The 27,337-nt window shown below is 40.7% G+C and overlaps 2 protein-coding genes across 7 annotated transcripts; one reads left to right on the top strand and one right to left on the bottom strand.

Moving 5' to 3' along the window:
• Window positions 1-15,542, bottom strand: LOC102220282 (uncharacterized protein C11orf95). Of its 3 annotated transcripts, XM_023346129.1 has the most exons (6): window positions 9,974-10,583; window positions 7,890-7,934; window positions 7,431-7,805; window positions 5,851-6,207; window positions 5,016-5,474; window positions 1-4,318 (listed from the first exon to the last, which is right to left on the bottom strand). In XM_023346129.1, exons 1-6 carry the CDS (start codon window positions 10,095-10,097, stop codon window positions 3,828-3,830), a joined length of 1,851 nt encoding a protein of 616 aa, XP_023201897.1. In that variant the 5' UTR covers window positions 10,098-10,583; the 3' UTR covers window positions 1-3,827. The 3 variants fall into 3 exon arrangements, with proteins under 3 accessions (XP_023201897.1, XP_023201898.1, XP_005807991.1); XM_023346130.1 differs by lacking the exon at window positions 9,974-10,583 and adding an exon at window positions 15,457-15,542 and having other exon boundaries at window positions 7,431-7,934; XM_005807934.2 differs by having other exon boundaries at window positions 7,431-7,934.
• On the top strand, window positions 15,540-26,385 carry LOC102235505. Of its 4 annotated transcripts, none has more exons than XM_023346125.1 (7): window positions 15,540-15,626; window positions 17,618-20,911; window positions 22,033-22,707; window positions 23,355-23,404; window positions 23,481-23,542; window positions 23,615-23,968; window positions 25,457-26,385. In XM_023346125.1, exons 2-7 carry the CDS (start codon window positions 17,774-17,776, stop codon window positions 25,471-25,473), a joined length of 4,296 nt encoding a protein of 1,431 aa, XP_023201893.1. In that variant the 5' UTR covers window positions 15,540-15,626; window positions 17,618-17,773; the 3' UTR covers window positions 25,474-26,385. The 4 variants fall into 4 exon arrangements, with proteins under 4 accessions (XP_023201893.1, XP_005807965.3, XP_023201896.1 ...); XM_005807908.3 differs by having other exon boundaries at window positions 23,630-23,968; XM_023346126.1 differs by having other exon boundaries at window positions 15,554-15,640.
• Window positions 26,386-27,337: the final 952 nt, after the last annotated feature.

Below are 27,337 nucleotides of genomic sequence, written 5' to 3' on the forward strand. Positions count from 1 at the left end.
TTAGAGGATCAATGAGTTTTTATTCACTGGTGACAGGATGCACATTTCACACATTGGCCTGTTGGAAAGGGGCAGAGCAATCACTTTTCACACACACACATACACACAAGCAACGCATCATGTCTCACTTCATCGTCTCATGAATTAAGTGCTTATGTCAGAGAAGAGGAGCCATAAAGATGGAGCCTGTTCTGTCGTGTCACTTTACGTTAGTTTTGGATTAAAGATTTTATCCTTCATTAAAGACATCTCAACTGTTTATGAATGTCAGTCCCACATAAATACCACAGAGTCATGAGCCCACCGTCACATGACAAAGGCTGAGATACAGTTCAGACTACATAGGGTCATATTTAAAGCATTGTGCCTTTTAGCTTGTTGCTATGCATTGTTTTGACCCTGATATTGTGCATCATTAAGGTAGGATGGTTTGATATTGGAGAAATTAAAGTAAGTAGGGATATTGACATCAGCATCAGTATAGGCCAATGTCAGTCAGTTTTCAACATATTGGAATTTGAAAACTGACTGACATTGGCCTAGTTAATATCAGCATAAGTAAAAATATGCTGATATTAACCAATATTCCCACCTTATTGCTGCTTGTGAATGTGTTTGAAGCGGGCGGTTTGTCTGGTCATGTGACAGTGATAGTGATGCGGCGGTAACTGAAGCAGAGACACAATGTCAGCGTTACATGATTATTTCTTCACAGTGTGGAAATAGTGGGAAATGTGTAGATGTCAACATGGGCCCAAATTTTCACATCGTTGCGTCACTAAAATGAACTCTTCAAATGGTTTTTTTTTAACATCACAAGTTTTTATTTATTCTCCTGAAATCTATATTTTTTTTTTTATCCGAATGTTTGGCTCTAGTTATTTTAAAACATAGCTTGTAATTCACTGTGGTATTTATGTTGGACGGTGACACAACTGAAGCCAACGCGTAAATCCAGTAGTGTCGAACAGCGACAGCCTGGAAGAAAAACAAAACAAAAAACAACCACTGATTAAAGTGTTGATGCAAACAGAATCCCTGAGATATGTTTACCAAGAGAAGAAGAAGAAAATGAAGAAGAAGAAGTGACATTCTATGACAGAACTATTTTACATGTTGCATAAACTTTGTACACTGGATGGGGGGAAAAAAACACAATGAAGCTGGAACAAAGTCTGCAAAGTGAATTCATAAATTTATCAAGCATTTGTCTAGTGTTAAAACATGCCTTCATCGTTCAATTTTGAATAAAGTAGAAAAACTGGACTTAGTTACAAACATATTTTGTAAAAACCAGGATGCAAAAAAGTGCTCATACAAAGGAAAAATACAACTCATTTTCAGATATTTACACATTTTTTGTGCAGTGTTAAGGTAGGATGATTTGGCTGATGGGAAGGATGCATGGTGTTGTATTACCTAGACTGAGATTAAAACGGACAACTGAGGAGGACATCCTTCACCTGCACTTGTAAACAAGGACTAAGCTCCATATGCTCCATTCATTGTCATCAGCAAACATGTCAAACATTTTACTGGCTGCACACAGATAAGGGTGGAGTTTAGTAGATCTGATGGGACAAAGTGCTGCGTTGTATTCGTCTGTCACTCGGTTTCTAACTTCCTGAGAAAAGACTTGGGCCCTGACCAGAAACAAGCCCAAATATGAACAAATAAATATTCAATGGTGTCCCTAAAACCTTTAAAGCCCAGAGACTCATTTGTAAGTTTGTCTCATTACACAACTGTTCAATTCCAGCTGCCAGAATCCTTAAAGCTGACACTGAGACAGAAGCTTTTCCATTTGCTAGAAACCAAAATGGTTTCTATGAAGCTTGATGCAACAGTGTATACTGAATATTTGTCTGGTAAAATGTGAATTAAATGCAGCAAAATCTAATAAAGTGACCGGATGGAGCGGTTGTTCTGTGACAGAGAAAAGCCGTGATGGAGAAAGAGACACCTCTTTGGCTTTGCTTTAATTTCACTGAAATGTTCTTTAACTTTGTAGTGAAAAATTATCGTTGAGAAAAAACAAAATCACCTAAACATATTTTTAATCCTAGAAAATTCCATTATTTCTTTTTCAACAATTTTATAATCTAAGTCAATGAGAACACTTTCAAACATTTAGAATCCATTTCTCAGTCATATAGCTGATTAGTTTTGTTATGTTAACGAAAGATTTATTATTTTATGCCTAATATGTACCAGACTAAGTCACTGGGGCCAGATCAAGCAGCATTACATTTCTGTGTCATGACTGTTGTGATTTTAGGAGATTTTCTGATCCCCAAATGAACGGGTTTTAGAAAATGCAGGCTGTGCGGGAGAATAAACTCCATATAAATGATTTTCCATTAAATGTCACTTTTTAGAAATGATACTATAGTTAAGCCTGAATCTGAGGATCTTGGAACAATTGACACATTTTCCCTTTAAAAATAAATGCGTGTTCACATTTAGACATGCATTTAGACACAAAAAGGGTTGTCATGGAATCACCTTTTGGGAAGCTGCTCCTGCAGAGACGTCCCACCTGTATAAAGCTCCTGCTCTATTTTGCTTGACAGGTGGTCAGACTTCTCTGCTCTTTGACATTATCCTTTGTAAATGCAAAAATAATGAAGAATTTCTGAACCTCTCAAAGTATTTTGAGGTGGGAGGGGGAGGGGGGGGGTATGTTTACTGTTTATATTGCTTCTTAGTTTAGCCTTTGTTGTCATCACAGTGTCACCAACTACTGACTCCGGTATAATTCATTACAGCAATAAAAAAGCAGCTCCTACACCGGGCAGATGAGCCAGTGATGTGGCCACATATATGTAACAACTTGGCAAAAGATCTCTGTGAAAATGTCTCCTCTGGTACAGGAAACCTGCAACACAAACACTATTTTGCTCTTTTTGTAGCTAATTAAAGAGAAATGTAGGAACAAAGCAGTTTAACAGGCAGTAGTGTCTGATGGGGAATATTGGACCTGAGGGATTATTCTCTAAGTGCTCAGAACGACTTAAAGCATCAGCTCAGTTCAGTTCATTGCTAACAGTTGGACATTAGTCGTGATGCTACCAGTCCTGTGAATCAAGGTTGCAAAATATAAAAACAAAAACAAACATCAGTTCATTGAGATCTAATCGGCTCAACATGGTCCTGACTGCAGGTTTCGTCTAAATGTAAAGATGTTTGAGTCCTGTCAACAATCTTTTTGGCCCTCAGTGATCTAACCTGCTGAGTGAAATCATCCAACTAGAAGCTCTCAACCTGGTCATGAAGCCTCAACCTGAGGCTCTGCTTCAGTCCAATTCAGCTTCACTCCTTATGAAATATGGCTTTGCATTCTTATGCTGTTCTCAGCACTGATTTATGGATTCCATCATATGGAAAAGGCAGACTCACATGGCTTAATAGTAGCTTTCATGTGTTATCTGTTGTAGCACATAATCCACTCTGTTGGCCAGGATTTGGTTCATTTTGTGCAAAGACATCAGTAGCTTCCAAAAAGGAAATCTAAATAAAGTGTCATTGTTCCTTCTTAATGAGTCACTGGACTTTTAAATGTTCATGAAGCTTTGACATTTTGACCTCACTTCATTTTCAGCCTCTTAGTAGAAACTAAGAAGTAAATTGAAGGGGATTTTAAAGAGGTTATCCCGCTTTTGTAAACTTGCATCTTACTCTCACACTCTTTCTTGCTATAACACAATTGTGCTATGATTTCACAATAGAGGTGAGCTGAAGAGTCATCCATTTTTATGGTTTAGGGACAGAAAAGTGAGGGCTGCTTCTGAACAGAAGCCAGGAGAGAAAACAGACAGAAGCCCTTTCTAAGTGCCAAGCTGCGCGGGCGAGGCAGCGCCCTGCATGAGTCCGTGGTCCTGGGAGGAGAAGCAGTCATCAGAGTGGACAAAGTGCAGGGCAGTCTGGCTGTAGCTCAGCAGGGCTTGCTCCTTCTCCTCAGTGCCATACAGCAGGGAGTGAGGATGAACCTGCTGGATGTGCCGCTTGATGGTACTGACCTTCAGCGTCGCCAGAGTGGCTCCACACACCATGCAGATCAGGCCATGTCTCCTACAGTCATAATCCATCAGGTATTCCATTCGCCAGCGCACCTGGTAGTTCCTCCTCTGGTCCTTCCCGGGGTAATGGCCGTGGCGAGGGACCGGGGCTGCAACGCCACAGTCCTTGGATCTGCTCCTCCCTCCGGTCACACTGTCGTTGCTGTTCACGGCGTTGAGGGGAGCGCAGACATCAGAGGGGGAATCCTCATTTCTGCCTTTGGTTGTACTGAAGGCAACAGCTTCACTGGGGTTCAGTTCTACAGACACAGAGAGGGAGAGAGGACCTCAAGTTGAACAAAGACCAGCAAACGTACTGCTGATTAGACTTCTCAAACAGGTTATCGCTGCTCCTCATTGTTTCACTGACTGCTGCACATACCAGCTAATCTGCATAAAATATCTACACTGTCTATATTCTGCATAGTTTGTATTTTTGTAAAGTTTATATTTCTATTTTTATTTTATTTTTGCCTGCTTTACTATTTATCAAACATTTTGTAATGTGACCAGGAAATTAAGAATTTCATTGTACAAGGAAACATGTTTTCTTACTGTCTGTACAACATGGAAAGTTTTGAATTTGAAATATATTTTCTTTATTGTAGGATCATTTTTATTCAGTTAACTTCTATTATGAATACTGTATGATAACTCTTCCTTATGCAACTGTTAGAAATAGGGATGCATCAATACTGATGTCTAATAATATTGCTGCTGATATGTTTTTTACTGATATTGTACATTATCATGTATATTTCTCTGCCTTTCGACACTGTGAAATGTTATGTGACTAAATGACTAAGTATTCACAGTATTTAACAAGCAGAGCTTTGTTTACAAGACAGAAAGGGGACAGTTTATGAAGGCTGCAGGGCAGGATGATATTAATTATTGGTAATAATCAGGATTTAGTGACTGTTGAATAAAGCACAACAATGTGGAAACGTTTCTCACCATCTGGTATTTGCATTCCATCAGCAGACGAGTCTTTGGTCCAGGCAGCAGCCATTGCTTCTCTTTCTTGTCGGCTCAGCGTTGTGGTCTCAGGGTGGCATTCCTGAATGTGGCGGCGGAAGCTGCTCACCTTGCTTTCATGCAAGACCTGAGAACACACCATGCAAAAAGTGCCCTGGTCTTGGGGCCCATAGGCTACTAGATAGTCGAGGCGGAGTCGCCAGGGGTCACCCCCTCTAAGCCGCCTCTTCCTGGACTGCCGGAGAGGCTGGGATGGCAGGCGTGGGGCCCCGACCCCTCCATCCTCACCGATCAGATGAATGTCCTGAGTTAAAGTGCTGTCACCCTCTGGGAACATGTCAGCGTTGATTGGAACCGTCTTAAGGTCTTCTGTGAAAATGTCAGCCCCCTTTGCTTTGGTGTTGGGTGTAGGTTCTGACTTGACTGAGTCTGGTTCACCTGGCAGAGAGTAGATAGACATTCAGCATTCAGGTTCTACCCAGAATAACACACTACTTAAAGTGTGTGTTTACCGACATAAACACAACAAATCTTTGAATCATCATCTCTACAACATTTTCTAGGACACTGCAGTGGCTAGATGTTACCATGGTGATGTTGATGAGGATATGAAGTGATTAGGGGTGATGAGAAAGCAAATCATAAGATTAATCATCCATACCTTAGTAGTCATGTATTGCAAACTTGAATCTAACATAGAATAAAATGTTCTTATGGCTTATGTTTGATGCTGTGATGTAAAACACTTAAACTGCCTTGTTGCTGAAATGTGCCATACAAATAAACTTGACTCGAAAGTGGTTGATGTTCTCACCGTGGGTCTGGGCCCAGGCCTGTAGGATGCAGTGCTTCTCCTCTGAGCTGTACACCAGCGAGTTGGGGTGGGTTTCCAGTACGTGGCTCTTTATGTGATCCAAGTGGAGAGAGGGAAGTACTGCTCCACACACCATGCAGAGCAGGCGTCCGGCCTCAGCCTCATACTCCATCAGGAACTCCTGGCGGAACCAAGCGTGCAGAGAGTCATTCAGGTAGCGCTCCAAGGTCCGCGCCGACGGTCCGGGGAGCCCGTCATCCTCCTCTTGGGGTTGGAGGCTCTCATCCTCTACGGTCCGTGGAGTCAAAGCGGGGGGCTGCTGTTGGTGCTCCTGCAGTGGAACTGGATCTAGAGTTTCTGGGTGTATTGTATTTTGGAACATCCAGACAAAACAAACATAAAAAACAACTGTTTAGAACACGACCTGAGAAACAGAAGCTGATCAAGATCTTTTATTTAAGAAAGCAGTTATCAGAGGATTGTAGTTTACAGATAGCCTGGTCCATTGTTAGGCTTGATGAGTTCAGATACTGAAGTGTAAAGCTGTTGTGTGCTGCTCTGGGATGTTAAACTGGTGCCTTTGCTCTCCAACAGTTATCTTAACTCAAGCAGTAAGTCAGATAGTAGATTGTTGGGTTCTGCTGTTCCTAACAGAATAGTTTGTAAAAAAAAATATTACAAACAACCCAGTCGCCTGCTGGAGGCTCAAACTGTTAAGATAATTTCTAATGTTAGTGTGAGCAGCAGAACTCTAACAGAACCACAACAAGACTTTTCTGGCGCTGGGTCTCTTCAAAGAGTGAAAATGTTTCATGTTTGTTTCAATTCATGCTTGACAACTTCTCATTAGCACATGTATATATTTTCTTGGTCCTTTGCTGCCAGCTATTGTTGAACAGAAAAACAGCATGCCTGTCAAAGCATAGGTGTTATGTTTTAACAAGAAACTTTGATGAATTGGATCACACTTTTCTGTAATCGCACATTTATGAACAAGAAGAAAAAGACGTGTGGTTTTAAAGTAATGAAATAAAATTTATGCTAATTTAAATGTTTGTGGGGATTTTTAGATAAAAAAATGTGACGTATGTGGGGGTGAGGTGTTTATGTTCAGTCAGTACTTGGAGATTTATCTCTAGCTGCAATTGCTGCAGAAAATCTATTTCCAACGGCTCTGACACCTAAGGATGAAGATTGTTGCCCATTCTTTTTCACAAAACAGCTCAAACTCAGTCCAGCTGGATAAAGAACATCTGTTAACAGCAGTTTTTAAGTCTCGTCACCGATTATCATGTGGACTTGTTTCTGGTCTTTGACTGGGCCAGTCTAACATATGGATGTGCTTTATCTCAATCATTCCTTGTAGCTCTGGCTTACCTAATCGGCAATTTCTGAAGTCAACTTGTTGCACTAAATTCTGTTTAGAGGCATCAGAGTAGAGAAGAACAAGTACAAATTTACTTTATACTTTATAGAAGAATATTTGGAAACCACTGTCCTCTCCGCTTCATGCCACCCCAAGTCAGAACATAATGCACAATCCCACTGAATATGAGATCTAAAAATCTCGCTCTACTCACCACCTATTTGCTGACCAAAGTGCATAGAGTCTTCTTCTCCCTGGAGCGAGGATGCAGCAGCAGACCTCTGACCTGCCCCCAGACTCAGATGGCTCTCCCAGCCAGAGCGGATCACCTCCTTGTCTGCAGCACTCCACAGGAGAGAGTCCGGGTGCTTCTGCCTGATGTGTCTTTTGATGGTACTGAGCTTCAGGGTTGCGAGCGTGCTGCCGCACACCATGCAGATCATTCCGTGCCTTTGGGGGTCAAAGTCCATCAAGTACTCGCTGCGCCAGTATTCGTGGTAGTAGCGGCGGTGATCGCGGCCAGGAATTCTGCTCAGGCCTGGACGTGACGCTCTCTGGACCCTGGGTTTGCGTCCAGAGGGCCCGGGCGCTGGGGAGAGAAGGAGTGGATGGTCGGGTCCCTCTGTGATGCTCCAGTAGCTGGTGGCAGGTGATCTCACAGGTGTGACCATACCTGTCTCAGAGTCCTCTCCACCATGGCCATTGGCAAGATTGTCTTCTTCAGAGAGCAAGACAATACAGAGATCAGCCACACCAGTAAATAGTAAATTAGATCTAAGCAGAACACACAGACAGTCCTTGTGTTTGTCCTTTACCTCCAGCTCTGACAAACCTGGCTTATAACTTATTGATTTATTTGGAGACATCAACTATCCCAGTTCTCACCAATTCACCAAAACAGTGATTTTCAACCAGGTAGAGCAGACATAGGTTTTAGGTTCTGGTATACCAAAAGTATAGCCAAGATGTCCGATCTCTATACAGGGAGGGTATTTATATCATCTGAAAAACTTCAAAACAAGTTGAAGTTTTGTTTCAAAAATGTTTTGCATTCCTACAAAACATTTTTACAGATATCTTCTGATTCGGACTTCGGAGTTTCATTTTGTCCCAGCAGCAAAATAATCTTGATCTATCTTCTTTGTCTTTATTAGAAGACATTACTATGAACCTCTTAAATGATAGAGGACAGGTGTCTATTCTGTTCTCGATGTTTTTCGATAAGCATAACAGATCTTCAAACAGCATTCTACTAGTGTAGGTAACAGATCTGGGAGATAGTTGAAAGCCAGAAGTGGTCAGAGGGTTGAGCTTTGATTCATACTCAATCTGCCAACACAAATTCCAAATTGTTACAGTACAGTGGCTAACTGGGGAATATATCGCTCCAGTTAGATTACTTCACTTCCACACTAATATTCCTGACATTTGCATTAAATGCACTTCCCAGAAAGGACATGGCCACATACTAAGTGGCCATGTCCTCACATATTAGTTTTTTGGAAGGCTGTGTTGACTGTGAGTAGTCCGATGATTGGTAAGGAGGTTCCTTTAAATCATAAAATGTGCATCTTAAATATCTATCCTGAAGACTTTGTTATATCAAATTATTCAAGATCCCTACTTAGTGTTTGTTATTTGGAAGCTAAATGCTGTATTGCATTATCATGGAAGAAAGAGACATTATGTGGAATTTCACAACGAATTAATTAAATGACTTTATTTAAAATGCCCTTGAGAAGATCAGTTATTTTACTAATAAAAAACTTAACAGATTTTGGGAGATCTGGACTGTCTTTTACACGTGGCTAGGCCAAAATGATATCCAACTCGACGTGGGAAGAGGACTTGTCATGAGATCATGTGGCAAGAAAAACTGGTCTTTATGGTGATTGATCTGCTTTTTGTTTTGCCCCTCCCTTCTGTGTGTTTGCATTTTTTTTGTCTAGGGTTATATTTATGTATATATGAGTGTTCATGTACGTGTGCTCTTGTTAATATTAATAAAGAGATGCTGAAAAAAAGAAAGCTGAAAAAAAGAAAGCAAAGAAAAAGGTCAGGAGGGAAACCCAGACATCCATCCTGTTCAGATGCCCCAGCCACCTCAAGTGAGTCCTTTGGATTTAATTGTTCTACAATATTAAACGGACGTTTGTTTTGTATGTTGCTTTATGTTTTCATCACTATGTTAAAATAATATTTTAAAATGATTGACTTAATGACCCTGACATAAATTGAACATGAAGTAGCATTCAGTTTTTATGCACCACTAATCTGGGAAAAACTCACTGAAAACTGCAACACTGCTGAAACACTGTATTTCTTTAATTCAAAGCTAAAAACCCATTTATTTAGAACTGCTTTTGGTTCATATTAACTGGAGCATCGTTAATTTTACGCTGTATTTCACCTTTTCATAGCTTCTTTTTATTGTGCAAATGTTTGTTGCTCGTTTGTTGTTTTATGTCTTCATCATGTAAATCTCTTTGGCTCGCCTTGCTGAAATGTGCTATACAAATAAACTTGTCTTGCCTTACAGTCGCTATCCTCTAGATGGCAGCAGTGAGTCTCCTCAGCTTGTATGCTGTTGAGCCTTTGTTTATAGGAGCCACAGAGGCAGAGGGGCCATGCCGCTCCACGGCTTTGTCCCTGACACGGATTAACTGTCTGACTGACAATGGCTGTGTCACTGACAACCACGCACACCCACTCAGCTGTGGCCCTAAAAAAAAAAGAAAAACAAATTTTTTCGTTTACCTCCCAAGTCGCTCCCCTCCTGCGTCGTTTCCTCCTCTCCGCTTATTATTAATGAGAGCAACTCAGACTGTTCGGAAGAGCGGAGGTCCACTGGCTCGCTCTCCCCCGTCTCTTTCTCTTCCATCACTGGCCTGGCTGTTGATGTAGTTGTAGCTCGTGTACTACCTCCCTCCTCAGCGGGTCGAAGCGGCGGAGCGGGACATGTCACTCTCACATGAACAACATGTCACAGCAGGAACATGTTCCGCCGCGCGGCCACCGTTCGACACGCATCTGGCTGGCGCTCATCGTTCTGGAGCCCGTGTTCTCCAGGGTTTCTCCCACGCGCCCCGCACGGGAGCCAAGTTAACTTTTCATAGAATCACTCAATCCGCCGGCGAAAACACTTTGTAGTGCTCAAGCAAGACTCGTCTCAGCTTAGGCCTCCAGTAATGTATTTTAAGGTTCTTGCTTGTCTTCTGGGTGGGGAGCCGGACTAGGGGCCCCTGGGGCTCCTTAAGGGGCTCCTGGGTAAATTTAAAGAGACAGTAACAGCGTCGACGACGCACACCCACCCCGGAGGGGGGCAGAGCGAGCAGCAGGCGCTAATGCTGATAAGCTGCTAATACAACTGCTGTTGTTCTATCATAAACACGCGACGGCAGAGACGCTTTAGCTCATGTTCAAACAAGGCGGTTCCGTGTCACCTGGGCCCCAGATCACAAAGTGTTTTAAATGGGGACTTATGTAGTTTGACTGTTATAAATAGCCTTATTTTCCTAGTTCAGTTCGATTTAATTCAGTTAATTTATGCAGTGCAAGACAAACAGATTAATTTTATATTCAGTTATATAGAAATTTATAATAAAATCATCTCAGTTGATGCCAGTACATTCAATATAGACATTTGCATTCTAACACAGTCCAGTTCTATTGTAAATATAATACAGTATAATTAATTGGTTAAAGTTATCTTGGTAAGGACGTCCAGCCAATAGAATACAGAAGAATGTCTTTGTTTCTCCTCCCTTGCAAGAACATGGCAACCGAGGACAGATGATTGCATTTGATAGGTATACTTTGCAGGGGTCTCTAAACTGAGAAAGCATGCGGTGAAAGTGGGAAGAAACGACTCACAGAAACAACAGACTGGGCCTGAGAGAACAGAAAGCAGACTCAAAGGAGAACTGGACTATGAGTCATTTCAAACATCTAGTTTAGCTATGGTTGTTTCGTTATTTTCTCAACTGATTGTTTAGTTTGATTTTTTTTTTTTTAGCATGGTGGAAAAATCCCACAATTCTCTGTTATAAGGGGTCCAGATAATGAGCACCAATACCGATTTAAAAAGGTAAATCTTCCACATTTTGCCTTCATGTGCTTTTTAAAAGTACTGGTTTGGTAAAAATGATTAAGATAAACCCTTTGTCTTTTTGTCTCAGTGTGATCACAAAACATTTCGCTGCATGTTTTACATCCAAACACGTTCACATAAGGATATTCAGTACCACAATGATTCATGCCTCTGGTAGGTTTGCTAAATGTATTTTCACTTAAACCAGAAGTTTGTCTCAGAAGAGAAATGAGATAGACATTTTTCAAAACATCACAATACATATATTAATATTTACATTTTACTGAAAGATGCCATATCAAAAAATTATGTATACCCTTCTTATTCATACTCTTCCTATAACTGATGATGAGCGTTATCCTATGTTGTCACTGTTATTTTGACAATTAGTGATTTGAATTTTTATTTTGTACCTACATGTTACCTTTTTATCACTGTATACTTTCATTTCATACATGAAAACAAAAGATTTTGTACAAATGTCAAGACAGGTTTATTTATATAGCACCATTTACACTAAGAGCTTTACAGGAAAATAAAGGAACAAACAACATACTGGGCATCTGGAAAGTACTCACAGCGCTTCACTTCTTCCACATTTTTGTCTTATTCCAAACTGTATTGAATTTATTTCTTTACTCAAATTCTATAAGCCATATAATAATATGACATTTTTCATATATATATATATATATATATATATCAGACAACAGGGAACGGAGGTTGAGGTGCCAGAGATACCATCATGGCAGGACAAGCCCCTACATGGGATGTACCACCAGCAAATAACCCAAGTGGCTGATATCAGTAAATCCTACCAATGGCTGGAAAAAGCTGGACTCAAGGACAGCACAGAGGCCCTCATCCTGGCCGCCCAGGAACAGGCCCTAAACACCAGAGCAATAGAGGCCCAGATATACCACACCAGACAAGACCCAAGGTGTAGGTTGTGCAAGGAGGCCCCTGAGACAGTCCAGCACATAACAGCAGGGTGCAAGATACTGGCAGGGAAAGCGTACATGGAACGACATAACCAAGTTGCAGGCATAGTGTACAGAAACATCTGTGCAGAATATGGACTGGAAACCCCGGGATCAAAGTGGGAAACACCCCCAAAGGTGGCGGAGAACGCCAGAGCTAAGATCCTGTGGGACTTCCAGATCCAGACAGACAAAATGGTAATGGCGAACCAACCAGACATTGTCGTAGTGGATAAACAACAGAGGAAAGCCGTTGTGATAGATGTAGCAATACCAAGCGACTGCAACATCAGGAAAAAGGAGCACGAGAAACTAGAGAAATACCAGGGCCTCAGGGAGGAACTGGAGAGGGCCTGGAAGGTGAAGACCACAGTGGTGCCTGTGGTCATCGGGGCCCTCGGGGCAGTCACCCCCAAACTGGACCAATGGCTACAACAGATCCCAGGAACAACATCAGACATCTCAGTCCAGAAATGTGCAGTCCTTGGCACAGCCAAGATACTGCGCAGAACCCTCAAGCTCCCAGGCCTCTGGTAGAGGACCCGAGCTCAGAGGATAAGAACCACCCGCGGTGGGTGAGAAGGGAATTTTTATATATATATATATATATATATATATATGAGTTGCATGCAATAAATGAAGTACCACATAAAAATAGAGGACATGTCAAAATGCTAGTTTAACAAAAATTTTCACATAACAGAAATCAAATTATAAAACACTCTTTGGTCATCAATTGATGATATTTTACAGGAATATAGAGTAAAATATTACTGTAAACAACAATAAAATTTTCAATCCTAATTTAAAGGAGACAACTGTTTCTGTACATCTAAGGCACAGGTGTCAAACTCCAGTTCTCAAGGGCCGGTGTCCTGCAGTTTTTAGATGTGCCACAGGTACAAAACACTGGAATGAAATGACTTAATTACCTCCTTCTTGTGTAGATCAGTTCTCCAGAGCCTTGCTAATGGCCTAATTCTATTCAGGTGTGGTGCAGCAGAGGCACATCTAAAGGTTGCAGGACACCAGCCCAAGGGATATAGCAACTAAATGTTTTCTCGTCTTAAGTCAGGTAACATGACCGTTGTGATGTAAACGTTTGAAAACAATTGGATATGTATCCAGTGTAGTACCACATATGTGATTGGTTTCCTTGACTAGTAGAAGTAACAAAATTGCTTCATATTGTTGGCTGTCAAAGTGGGAACAAACTGGTCCTTAGTGGGTTTGAATTGATGTAAGGGTCACTATAAAACATGTTTATGGAGGGTTAAAAGGGACAAAATAAACAAATACATCATATCTTTAATTAAATGCCCCATGTGGGACTTTTAATTATGCCCCACATGTCCAATTAACCATTTAATTGAACATAAGCATTCTATTAAATGGTTAATTTATTTAATAGACATTCTATTAAATATATTAGATCATTAAAATACAAACTTATAATAGCCAATGCAAATAATTAATTAATCAAGGTGTGGTGCCAACATTGACTTGTTGAGTTCCACTAGTTTAACCTCATTTTTTGAAAATTATGTTAGCTCTTGTAATGCAAAATTATTGTCAGCTTTTGTGAGCTGGTGGGACAGATTTTACAACCAGCACACATGGAAGCAGGAGATTGTTATTCAAACTACTTAGCAGATAAAGTCAAAGAATTTCAATTCATGAAACTCCTCCGCCTTGATTTTCAAGAACCAGGCTAAGCTGGATCTAAGAGGAGTTCAACAGATCAGTTTAAGTCAGGCATTGACTGGCCATAGCATAGATAAAATTATTCCATGAACAGGAACCATGAAATACACATTTAATTATCTGCGTTGACTGTTATACGTTTGTATTTTAGTGATTTAATGGCATTTAATAAATTAATTAAATTATACATCCATCTATTTTCTAACACCCTTCTCCCTACTGGGGTCGGGAGGGGTGCTGGTGCCTATCTCTGGCGAGAGGCGGGGTACACCCTGGACAGGTCGCCAGTCTGTCGCAGGGCAACACAGACAAACAACCATACACACACACACTCACACCTAGTGAGAGAGACCAATTAACCTAACAGTCATGTTATTGGACTGTGGGAGGAAGCCGGAGTACTCGGAGAGAACCCACGCATGCACAGGGAGAACATGCAAACTCTGTGCAGAAAGACCCCGGGCCGGGAATCAAACCCAGGATCTTCTTGCTGCAAGGCAACTGTGCTACCAACTGCCCTAATTAAATTATTTAAGTGTTTAATTAAACATGTATTTATTTCATGCTCCGTTTAATTAATGATCCAATGATCTATTTATTTATTTAATTTAGTCCCCAGTGTAACTCTACCATAGATTAATTTTGTACAGGCAAGAAGGAAACCCTCTCAACTACAAAGGTACGTAAACAAAGCAAAGCAACCAGCAGCCATTAACAAGTCCCCTGGTGTTCCAGGGTCTGATGTCTCTCTCAAATTCAGGTTTCTGAGATTCAGTTAAGACTAAAAACATTTCGTGTACATATTGAGGTTTAAACTAAGCTTTTAATTTACTGACACATTTCTTGGCTTGATTTCTTCCAGTTGCTAGAAATAATATTAACGTTTTATTTATTTATACTTAAATCGGCTGATGTTTTGACTTCTCTCAAGATAGACCAAAATGGCTAGTGAAGCTGAGCAGAAACCTACATTGACTACATAAAAAAAAATCAATGGATCATTTTTTTTACCCCTTTCAACAAGAACATGCCTATTTTTATCAGCTTGACATACTATCTGTGTTTTTAATGGCCCCAGAAGATTATTATACAGTTACTGTTAAAAAGATCAATATTTGCCAGGCGAGTTGATAAACCCACTATTTATGGTTGTTTGTTCACATATAGATGGTTGTTTTAATTTGTAAAAAACAACAACAAAAACAGTTTGAATAAATATTGGTTTAAAATTCACTAAGATAAGCGGTTCCTCTCCGCACGCGCACACAGAAACGCGTTGGAGCGAGCATCCAGGTCCCACATCCTGGTACTTTGATCGTTGTCAAGGCTGCTCCAGGCTGAGCACGGCTGGCGGACAGTAGCTGCGGTGGCCTGGCCCTATTCTGTCCAAACAGCGGTCGTATAAAGTGTCCCGGAAAGTTAGGTGTAGCTGGAAGGTAACAGACATGCATGTTTCAGTTCCTTACTGTTGTAATCTTGCTGCTTTTCCTTGTTAGCCTGCTCCTTTTCCCTCCATGTTTAGACGCAGCACACAGACTGGCGCCCCCTCCGTTAGGACAACAGGCGGAAGACGTTGTCCATTGTGCCGCTGAGGGAGACAGGGATCCGGGCATGCTTTACGTGAAAATGTAGCCATGTATGTCACTAAGGGTTGGTATATTTCCCTTCACTGAGGTTATGTTTAGTAACGTGGCCGCGCCTCAAACCAAACAATTACAAGTAAGGGATAAAGACTGTGCACGACGGGACTAATTTGTGATTGAAAAGGGACACGTTTAAAGAGACAGAGACTGTTTCCTTCCTGGTTACAGTAGCTAAAACGTTTTCACACACTCGAAAGCTTGGCATTAAACGGAAGAAAACATCTCGAAGCTCCTGTTAGACAATGCGTCATGTATACTTTACAAACAAATGTTATCCACAAATGATTTTGGAACAGATGGGTCGTTTTAGTCATCTCCATTATCTCGTTATTTGGACAAAGCCTTCTTATGTGGTTTAAATAAATTAATAATATTATAGGAATAAAATAAGAAAAAAAATGCCTGTGTGAACTCAGAATGTTATTTATGTTGGACTGTTCCACACACAAATTACAGTTGTAATCCCTAACCCTGTCCCTCAACTGTCCTGTAGGTTTGAGATCTGTCCCTGCTCCCACACACCAGTCTTAAACAATTGTAACTTCTTTAGCATGCCATTAAGTTCAGGTGTGTTGAGGCAGCAAAAACATCTAGAACACATAGGGCCAAGAACAGGGATCAATTCTTTAGAGCAGAATATGAAAAATGCATATAAAAGTGGAGTGTGAAGCAGTAAAGTGACCAAATAGAAATAATTTCTTGCTTTTATTGAAAACTTTAAACACCAGTGTTTCTGTTTATTGTAAGAAAAATATTCTTAAACAAACCCATCAGAACCAAATGTGTCATCCTGTTTAGATGTTTTTAAGATGCATCTCCACCCCATGCTTCACTTGTTATCAAAGCCAGTGTCAGTGGTAGTTGGTTGTCTTTAGTTGACAGTTTTGGCCTCCGACACTCTGTTGGTAAAATGTTGGCTTGCTCTCCCTTAAAGTATTACTTTAGATTGTTGAAGTCTGTTGAAATGTACGTGATTTTATTTCATCAAACAAAGTTGATCTCGACTTTGTTTCAATGCAACAGTGCGTGGTTTTTGGATTTGTAACCATAGCTTTATTGTTCTATTTGTAATTATGGAACAAGTTAATGGTCCATGACTACACAAGTCCAACACCATGCAAGGCAGTTGGAACATTTTTTTTGCTGATATGCTAATGCAGTGTAAAATGTTTTCCTCTACTGCGTAATTCTTATTATTATATACCAATAGACCTTAATTATTTTTAAAGGGTTTTACAACCTCTCTTGGCTTGGTGAGCAAAAGGAACTACTGTTTTTGCATTTTAAATAACATTTGTTCCAAAACCTCCAGACACCCAAAAATTCAGACTTGTTGCTTTTTTACAATGCTCACATTTGCTAAACAGCAGGTAATCAGTTCTCTGCATAAGCAACACCTGGCTGCTAAATATTCTCATAATTAATAACAAAATTGCCGGATAAGCTTTGTTTTATTTAAGGTTATCTTTATGTAGCTCCTGCATATAGATTTGCTGTATTGTTCTATAATCTGTCCTGTGTGGCTAGTTTTATATCAGTATTAAGAATTTTTAAGGCCCAGGGATGAGCAGGTATGTCAACTTGTTGTGATACGTTCAAACTTTAAAACTCGCAACACTACTTTTTAAATCAGAAGCTGCAGTCTTTGTTTGTAAATGTAATGCGGCAAAAAAGACTGTTGGTACTAATTCCTCTGCAGTCCAATGTTATCTGAACAAAAGCTTTACAATGGATCTTACTGACATTGATAAGTAGAGAAACTTTTTTGCTGGTTTGTATTAGGTTTCACAGACTTGTCTAATAATTTCTGTATGTAATATCTTTAGAAAAGCATTCGTTACACACTTTTTGTTTAGACAAAGTTATCTTCCTCATCCAGGAAAATACAATTAAACCGGATATACATGTTTGATGTTCAATAAATTTTAAATATTTGCGAGGTTTAATGCAAAAATGCATCTAAAGGTTGTGTTATTTCCCATAGGTACTGCTGTATGCCAGTGCAATGCCATCTGCTCAGCAGCATCTCCTGGGAGTTAACCACCCTGAGTCTCTACTGAGGAACTCAACTGATTTACTGTGACAAAGATAAATCTTGCTGTTAGATGAGAACTAATGGGCTATCCAAGCTAGCGATAGCATGCCATCTCAGAAAGGTAAAGGTTGTCCAGCGTCCCATCGCTACCGGCCAGCCTCCGAATATGATGATGCCACACTCGCCCAAAAGAGAGAATATTGGAGAAATAAGAAAAGGGAGCAGAGGGCCCGACTGTCTGAACAGAGAAAGAAGTCAACACAAGACAGCAGTGAGGAAAAGCTCTCATACATGTATGTCTCTGCAGGGGTCAATACCAATTTGTCAGACCCCTTGGCTGCCTTGTCCTCTCCTTTGCTAAGTAATGATGTCTCATATAGTTCTTTATCAAAGAGTGAAAGGACAATTGAACACAGTTCAACAAAGGCCCCTAAAAAACAGGAGCGGCATCAGGCAATGACAGTTAGCAAGGTCCTGCGTAACTTGCAGCCAACATCGTGCTCCATTTTGGCTACAGCAGCTGAGGGTGGCTCTGTCACAGTGAAACGTCCAACAACCAAAAGTCTTAGGAATCTGGTTACCTCATCCAAAAGCAGCGGAACCGAACTGAACACCAGTTCATCAGTGCCTCCAGTCAGAGTCCCTTTTACCAGCAGCAGCTCCACAAAAACAGAACCCAAGCCATGTGGATCAATGCAGGACTCACCACTCCCAAACACAACATCAGAGGCACAAGTGGCATTGAATGGGCTCCAGGTGTTGCCTTGTGTAACAACAGATACAATGCATGCAGCTTTATGTGGCCCTGTTTTTAATAAAACAGAGGGCCAAAGAATACACACAACACCTCAAAGTCGATTAAAGAGTGCCTTGGTCACTATAAAAAGGGCTACATGTTTTGGCATTACACCAGCTCCCATGGAGGAGGAGGAGAGAGCAGCCAAGCGAAGAGAGCACTGGAGAATCAAAAAACGAGAGCAGAGAGCAAAGCTGGCAGCTAAGACCACTAAAGTCAGAGAGAGGCCACAAAACAGAGATGGGCTACCGGCACAGAAGACAATACTTGTGGCCAACTCAACTCTGACCTCTCAGTCGTTTCTCAGAGGCACAAGCCAGAAGCGGAATCCAGTTCGGGTTAAAGTGCCGTATACAACAGTTAGATTGGAGACTGAAAACCTGCAAAGTGGGTTAGCTGTTCCTGACCTGCAAACAGAGCAGATAAAAGTACAGAATCCACATGGGCATAAGATGGAACAGACAGTGGGAACGTTTAATACAACCGCAGTAAGGAAGCCAGTAGAATCACAGAGAAAACTAACTTATATGCATCATTCTAACATTACCCAAGAGACTTCATCATGTAAAACACTTCGGCAAAGGTCCATTGAAACACAGAAGAATTTCCTGAATCAGAGAAATCTAAGAAATAAACCATTCTTGACAGCTGCAGGGTTTCGTACCAGAGCTATCCCCACAATGGACACTAATGACACACCAGAGCAAATACTAGCCAAGCGGAGAGAGTACTGGCGGAATAAGAAGCGTGAACAGCGAGCAAAGCTTTCACTGGAGAAGAAGGTTCGACTAAAGGAGAAGGACTCTTTGACACGCCGAGTAAAGCGTTACCAACAAATCCTTGAAGAAATGAGAAAGGCAAGAACCTTGGCGCATTCAACTGAGAAGACCCCTACACTCGCATCTGAGGCCATTGGGGGGTTCATCAAAGAGGATGGGACTCTGACAATTAACATACCTCACAGTGCAAAATATCAAAGTATAGTTGGAGACAAAAGTGAAGAAAAGCTCCATGACATTTCTAAGAAGATGCAGCCAACGTCACAAACTGATATGAACTGGAGAAGTGTTTCCCCATGTAGGGTAAATCGGCGTTCACCTCTAACTCGCTCATCTCAGGGTAAAACTGCTTTTTCTTTTGTGCAGACAGTCAACAAAACTTCTAAATTAATTGCTGTCAAACCACAATCTCACCTTGACATAACAACTAGTTCCAGTCCAAAGCCAAGCAAAAGTGTTCAGCAGCTCACACTAACTCATCTCCAGTCCCCTCATAATGCAGCCTCAGTCGCAGGGTCAAAGTTTGGTGGCTGTGTCATGAAAATGAGCATCTCAAGCCGTACGCCATCACTTCCACTGCTATCCGTGGGTCCAAAGCTGTCGGAAGAGGAGAGGATGGCAAAGAAGAGGGAATACTGGAGAACAAAGAAACGTGAGCAGCGAGCGGCTCGTGCTTCACGACTGAAACACAGCATTTTCCAAACAAGGACCAGTGCAGGGTTACTGAGGAGGAGGGTGCATACACAAGAATTAAACACCGTGCAGCCGAGCACCAATATTACCATCAGTGCAGAAAAAGCACAACATTTTCCAAACAACTCTGTGAGTGCTGTACCACATGCAAATGAAATGAAACAGGAGGGTGAGTCTGTGCCAGCAGCTGACCTAAATTCTCTATCAGATCAAGCCATCTGTCCAGACAAACCCCCGACCTCCCCACCTGCACCTCCAGAGCCGGAGCCTGAGACATCTCTCAATTCAGACAGCCAAGCCACCACTCTGCTGGCTGTAGCCTCTATGAAGAAACTGCTGGAGGAATCCCTCAGCTCAGTTTCAGAGAATCAAATCGAACAGGCTGGTGTGAAAATAGAAACAACCGAAGATGCTTCAGAGCAGGACATAAAGCCTGTTTTATCACAGCTTCATTGTGAAAAGAATGACAAGGATTTATTACCTGCTTGCTTGACATCCCAAATTAAAAGCTTGCTGTCGGATAGTGATGTGCTGGAGGGAAAAGACTTGCCAAATCCCCAGCTCAGTGATGCAGTTCCGTCTCTTTCTGCGTCAGGTGAGGTGGCGCACTCCGCCTGCGCTCAGTCACCCCAGACGTCTTCAACACCTTTCATCACCACAACCTCATCATGTGGAACTCGGAGATCTTACAGCAGCAATTGGGCCCATCAAAGCTGCTGGTCTGAAGAGCTACCAAAGCTCCATCACATCACAACTACATCCCTAGATCCACCACAGCAGCATCACCTTGATCAGCATGATCAGCAGAGACACAACAGCTCTGTGCCACCTGCAGAAAGGTTCTGCAGCAGTATGACAAGGAAGAGCAGCTCAAACATCCTTCAGAAGAAGAGGGAATACTGGAAGCTGATGAAAAGGCAGCAGAGGGCGAGGTTAAAGGCCAGGCAGAAGGAGATTCTTTCAAAGAATACCCAGGTGAGCCAACAGTCAACCTCTTGATCTGGATGTTGACTACAGTGTTACAATGCAAAATGTTCTGTAAGAGATTGTGGTTGGTCCTTCCACTAACCATGCTGACCTACCAGGTGTTAATAAGTTAAAATATACTGACAGAACTTCAATGTTTTTTGTTGGCTTTTTATGTGGCAGGTCAACACAATGTAGTATGTACAAATACAAATGGGATGTAATGGTTCTGTTGTTACAAAAAACTAAAGAACATAACAGTCAGTCAGGACCCTGATGTTGTTTTGTTTTTCCCTTCCAGTTTCTGTATATTTTTGCGCCTCCAACTAGTTTTTGCTTGAATACAATCATTGTTTTTTTTTTTCTTTTTTTTTTTCTCCGAAGAGTTTTTGCGGCGCTAGTGGCTCGTATTTTTTCTACAGTAGGCAGACAGGAAGGAGGGTGAGGAGAGGGGGGAAGACATGCGGTAAAGGTTGTCGGGACCGGGAGTCGAACCCGCGACGTCCGCGTCGAGGACTAAGGCCTCCAAACGTGGGGCATGCTAATCCCCTCAATCATTGTTTTTTAACCAGAATCTTCCCTGTTGTAGCTTTCAAAAATGCACTAGTGTTGGATTTGGGAAAATTAAAATTGTATTTTAAATATCTGGTAGGGGAAAAATAAAGCTGATGCACAATGTGAACATTAAGCTCATTAAGCTCTTCTATTTCTGAATGACACCTTGCTATATTGTCATTTAACAGCATATAAACTTTTAAATGTTGTCAGGTTTCTCTGGTTTTCAGAGATAAAAGAAACCTTTGTATGTTTTATATCTAAAGACAGGGTTTCAATTTTGGTTCTCCAGCAAATGTAAAGGGTCATAAATTTAACTAAGAACAAACATTTTGATTTCCATTTTTCCATCTGCATTTGAGCTGGCTAGAAGTATCTTAGGATAAGAACATGAAAACAGTTGATTTCTGAGGTTGGCTCAGCTCCAGCCTTGTAGGCAGGAGCATCTACTCCCACTGAAACCTGAATCATTACTCCAGACCTCATGCTAGTGTTGGGCTCTCTGAAAACTATATCTACACTGTAAGTTCCTCTTGCTGAATACCCTTGTGTTTCTGTTATTTTTTATCTTTCAGAATGCAGGACTTGATATTAATATTAGTGAATGTGTAAATCCATCAAAGCCATCCTTCCAGTCCTGTTCGTCTGTCACATCAGTACCTGCCATGAGCAGCGTCCCTGACATCTTGGTTGGCTCATCATGTAAAATTGAACAATCACCTGACACATTCTGTGTTAAACCCCCCATCATCAGCAGAGAGGGAAACGTGAAAGATGAACCTTCATCACATCTGACTGACTTTCTTGGAGTTTCTTCACCTCACTGCCAAAAGTGGACACCCAGAGCCACAGAGACTGAGACAGCCTCTTCTTTTCCTACTCTGAAGCCCCCAGACAACCCTCTGACAAGCATCCACCTGCAGCCCATTGAACTTCCTGATAGACATCAAAATCCCATCCTTAGTCCTATAAAAATCTCTTGTGCTCAACTTCAAAGTCCCATAAATAAGGTGGAGTCTGCTGCGCAGGCAGCATCAATATGCATCATGATGCCTCCAAAGCCCATCCCTGGGGAGTCTGAGGAGGACTTTCTGAGGAGAAAGCGAGAGTACTGGAGGTTAAAAAAGAAGGAGCAAAGAGCAAAGAAGGCATTTCAGTACAAGGGGTGCACCTCAACGAGAGCCTCCAGCGGCAGCAGCAGCTCTGATCTGCCTGGTCAGGATCTACAGACGCCGACGACAGCTATGGAGGTAAGACCAAAACTAAACGGTGTGGATAGTAAGGCTAGATCCTTATATGGATCCTTTCAATATCTCCTGATTTGATCACATTTCCAAATATTTTTGCAATGGATTCAATTAATTTTTTGTCAAATTTTACTATTAAAAGTAGTCAAATCTTTTACAGATTTATGTAAAATAAAACATAAAAACAAATCATGTTCTTGTGAAAGATCTTATGAATTGCTGCTAATTTTCCTCTCCTGTTTAATTTTTGTAGGTAGGTTTGCCATCACCCTAATCTTTAGCTCCCTCCACAGATTATGTTTTTGATTCAGGTCGGGTCAGTGAAACATTAGTATTACCTCTAGTCAGTGAAAAATTACAAGATCACAGGAGTATGTATAATATTTTTGGCTTAACTAACTGTAAAGGATGAAATCAGAAAGGTTTTATCTGGCACAGATATGGGCTGATATGAAATTATGACAGTGTTATAGCCTTAGGCAAAAATATTACAGTGTGGCAGTATCGCAGTATTATGATTCCAATTAACTCTAATCATAATTAGCATTGTTAGTCTCGCAACGCATTTTGAGACTAAATAAGAAGAAAATAGCGATTGGGACTTATGCCATGGTGTGTTCCTGTTTTGTTTTTCCATGTACTTCCTGCAGGATTCCAGTCAGTGGGGAAACTCCTCTGATGCATCTGAAAATCTAATGAGGTGGGAATTCATGTAGCTTCTGTTTTTAGCATCGCCTCCATCAGCTCTACCTAATATAATCATCTTGTTTCGTCAGCATCCCAGTGGATCCCGACCCACCACCGTTTATATACACCAACTGCCCAGCTCAGGTAGAAGGTAAATGATCATCTGTCAGTCTTTGCTCACCAATCTGTTCAGCATGGCACAACACAAAATTGTCTTTAACAGTTTTTTTTGTTCCAGGTGAGGCAGATATTTTGTTTGCTGATCATGCTGATGGTGATGATGATCATGATGGTAATGATGAGGAGGAGGATTCTATGTCAGAGGCGGTCTGGAGAAACCGCTACCTCATGGACTATGATCCACTCAACCAGCTGCTGGTGTGCATGGTCTGTGGTGAGCTGCAGTACTCCCACAGCCTGGAGGGGGTGCAGGCCCACATCGACGAGGCGCACCCCCTCACCCTGAGGCTGGAACCCAGGGAGAAACAGAGGATCCTGGAGGCCTGGGACGAGCAGGTGTCACAGCGGGAGCGCTTCTTCAGCAGCCAGCTGCAGCAGCACTGTGGTGCTGCAGAAGGTACCCTGAGCCTGCTAACATGTCCTTCCTAACACTATACACTTCATATTCACTCAGCCATAAAGTCTTGGATAGCAGAAATTCAGTCTTCCTGTGCCAGAGATGAACACAATGCTTGGCAATTCTACAATCCCAAGATCCAATAAGTATTATAAAATTCCTATTTTTATTTTTATGTGTGTTGTTAAATGTGTGCTTTTGAAAAAGGTGGGATCCAAAACATCTTGAAAGAACAAAAGCAGTGATTGGATATTAGACAGCTGTTGCTGCCGGGAACAGGTTTTGTTACCTGTTCAGATCAGAATATATTCATGCGTAATAGTTACATTTTATTTTCAAAGCAGATGCTCATAATTTAATCTTTACTAGTCACAAAGAGCATTTCAGTTTACCTGAATGCCTTCGTCCTTTTAAACAGTGAGCATGTCAAATACCTCAGACACAGCCGTTTCTAGGACAAATTCAGCTCAGCTATAAGGCAGCAGTTTACAACAAGACCATGTGGTCCAACTCAGGTCCGGTTGTTGGAATATACACAGCTGTGCAAAAAATGAACAGACCACTGCTCTGAAGTCCATTGAAAACCTCACGGTTATTCTACAAAATACCAATTTCTGAACTCTTCCTGAGTTAAAACGTCAATATTGTGGTTTCTTAATGAATATGAACTTGTTTTCTTTGCATTATTTGAGGTCTGAAAGCGCTGCATCTTTTTTGCTATTTTGACCTTTACTCATATTCTGCAAATAAATACAGTAATTTTTGCTTTTACTGACTACTCTGTCAGTAGTTTGTAGAATAAAAGACTAATGTTCATTTTACTCAAACTTATAACTATAAATAGTAAAATCAGAAAAACGGACCATTTTAGGTAATCTCTTAATTTTTTCCAGACCTGTTTATATTAATAACATCAGTCAGATTCACACCAACACATATTCAGGGCATAACATTATAACCATTGACAGGCAAAGTGTATAACACTGAAATCGTAGAAGTGTGTATCACAGAAACTGAATGTGCTTATATATATTTATCGATTGATTCATCTATATGCATGTGAATTTATCTTTTATTATTGATATTTTTTGCCCTCAGTTTATATTTGAACTACATACAAAAATAACTTTTTTAAATAAATGTAATGACAGGATTCTGGACTTGTGTGACCTTCCTGAGATCATTGATCTTTTCTGATATATTGATTTTGTATGCACTATGGCCACATGATTAATCTGTGAAATAAAGGGTTCTGGGGGATCAAATTCTGCTTCCACTCACTGACATGTAACCCAATCTTTAACCCAGAACATTCATGGGTGTTCAAACTTTTTCACATCCTCTACCTGACTGATTCCCCTCTTGGGACTCAGTATTTACTATAAATAACTCAAGTTCTATTTTTTCTTTGTTTTGTATTTTTCAGTTTAATCAAAGTCTTATTGATGATATTTTGACTGTTTTATGCTTTCTGACTTGTTTTTACAGAAACATACAGGAACTGATGTGTAAAGGAGATTGCTGCAGAGTTGACTGGAAACCAAGTCCAAAAGAGAACATCATCTTTCTATTTCTCCTCTCAGTTCTGTTTTCCATTTCTTTTTATTTATTTCCACAAAGTCATTTTAAAAGAAAAGGCTAGGTTAGGTTCCTTGATTATATTTGGGAATAAAAGACCAACAGATTTACTGGGCTTGGTTTTTTTCCCCACAGTTAAAACCTATTGAATAATTCAGTTCTGGACACATTCCAGTCTTTGTATTTTTTTCTCTCTCTGGATCCAGGTTCAGTTCGTGGCTGTCTCAAGTTGTGCAACTGCTTTTTAAAAGTGTCCGTACCATGCTGCTCTTTGAAGCCCTTTACTGTATATTCTCCTGTTTTATTATTTGAGGCAGCTTTTTCTTCGGACTTCATCACCTGTGTGGAAATCTTTCTGCAGTACCTTCAGGGGTTTTATTTTTTCTCTTGTACGTAATTAAATACAAAGGTAGCTGTGAAAGGCCAAATTTTTTGAATATTGTTAATATTATTTTTTAAACATTATTTATTATTTGTTGATCTTTCTTAAACATAGTTGTTAACTGAAGATGCATTATTCATACATACAGTTCCATGTTAGAGTAGGACAGTTTCTCATTTGTAAGTATTGAATAAAGATTTTTCTGCATGAGTAGTAAATGAAGCATTGCAGCTAAATATCAGAATGCATTCCTGATTTTTGGTTTTATCTCCTCTTTGGTATGAAGCTTAACATCCTGAATGAACTTTGTTTAAGCACAAATTGAGAAAACTGAAGCACAGCTGGAACAGCGTGAGGCGCTGGACTTTACCTTGTTTTTTCACATTTGAATGTAACTTGCTGACATGTTTACCTGTTTGAGAAGAATCTTTAAATGCCTTTTCCACTAATAAATCATTTCTACATTTTGGTTATGCAGTGCAGTTTTTTATACACATCTTATTCAATAATTATTCTGATTAGACTTTAAAATAAAATCTTTTAATACTGTCTTCATAAAAATCCAGAAATAATCCAAGTCTGGGAGTTTAGAAATGGCTAAAATAGATAAAATGGATAAGAAATATTAAAGATTCCTGCTCACTTCATTAACAGTAGTTAACCTAAACCATTAAAGCAGGATCGGTTTGTTTATTTTCTGGTTTTAACACCTAATCTTAAAAAAAAGTGACTATGTTTTATAGTAGAACAAAGTATTTCATCTTTGAAGTTTTTTTGAGGACCATGTAGCATTTTCCCAGAGGTGATACAGCTGTACCAATGTCACTAGAAGTTGAAACAAACCCATCAGGAACATTTTTATGAACCAGTTAGCATCGTGGTGTTTACATGGTAGCCATCAACAAGCAGGATGTACAAATGTATTTGTAGTGTAATTTATGACATTTTCCAGATGTGCGCAGAGCTGCAGTCAATCATGGACCAAAATCAACCCAGGAACTGCAGCATGCTTTCAACAAGTTTTTTTCACTGGTACTGGATGGAATGTCAAAGAAGTGAATGAGATTGGTGCAGGACATTGAGACAGTGGTGAGGTGTGACTCCAGAGACAGAGGGGATCCGCTCTGAGTCTTCCTGTCTGCGGTGGTGATGGTCAGGTCAGGATGGTCTCAGTATATCCACACTGAGCAAGGAAAGTATGGAGTGAGCACAAACCAACCCATAGCATGAGGCTACCACCACAATACTCAACAGCTATCAGTACCTGGGTTTGGAAACCTCACTTTGACTCCCTTAAGTATATTATTTACTGCAGACAGATAGTTTATTCATTTCATCTGACCAAGCAGTCTTTCACTAAAAAGGTATTAATAAGATTGTTTGTGTGAGCAGTCGAAACGTTAAAGTGT

Source organism: Xiphophorus maculatus, chromosome 14 (assembly GCF_002775205.1).
Source record: "Xiphophorus maculatus strain JP 163 A chromosome 14, X_maculatus-5.0-male, whole genome shotgun sequence".
Lineage (NCBI taxonomy): Eukaryota > Metazoa > Chordata > Actinopteri > Cyprinodontiformes > Poeciliidae > Xiphophorus > Xiphophorus maculatus.

Coding starts and splice junctions, on each gene's coding strand:
- LOC102235505 (XM_023346125.1), top strand. CDS start 17,774: ATGCCATCTCAGAAAGGTAAAGGTTGTCCAGCGTCCCATCGCTACCGG. Junction 23,405..23,480: donor GCATCTGAAAATCTAATGAG/GTGGGAATTCAT, acceptor TTGTTTCGTCAG/CATCCCAGTGGATCCCGACC. Junction 23,543..23,614: donor CTGCCCAGCTCAGGTAGAAG/GTAAATGATCAT, acceptor TGTCTTTAACAG/TTTTTTTTGTTCCAGGTGAG.
- LOC102220282 (XM_005807934.2), bottom strand. CDS start 10,097: ATGGAAGAGAAAGAGACGGGGGAGAGCGAGCCAGTGGACCTCCGCTCT. Junction 7,935..9,973: donor GGAGGGGAGCGACTTGGGAG/GTAAACGAAAAA, acceptor TGCTCTCTGAAG/AAGACAATCTTGCCAATGGC. Junction 4,319..5,015: donor TGGAATGCAAATACCAGATG/GTGAGAAACGTT, acceptor CTGTGTCTGTAG/AACTGAACCCCAGTGAAGCT.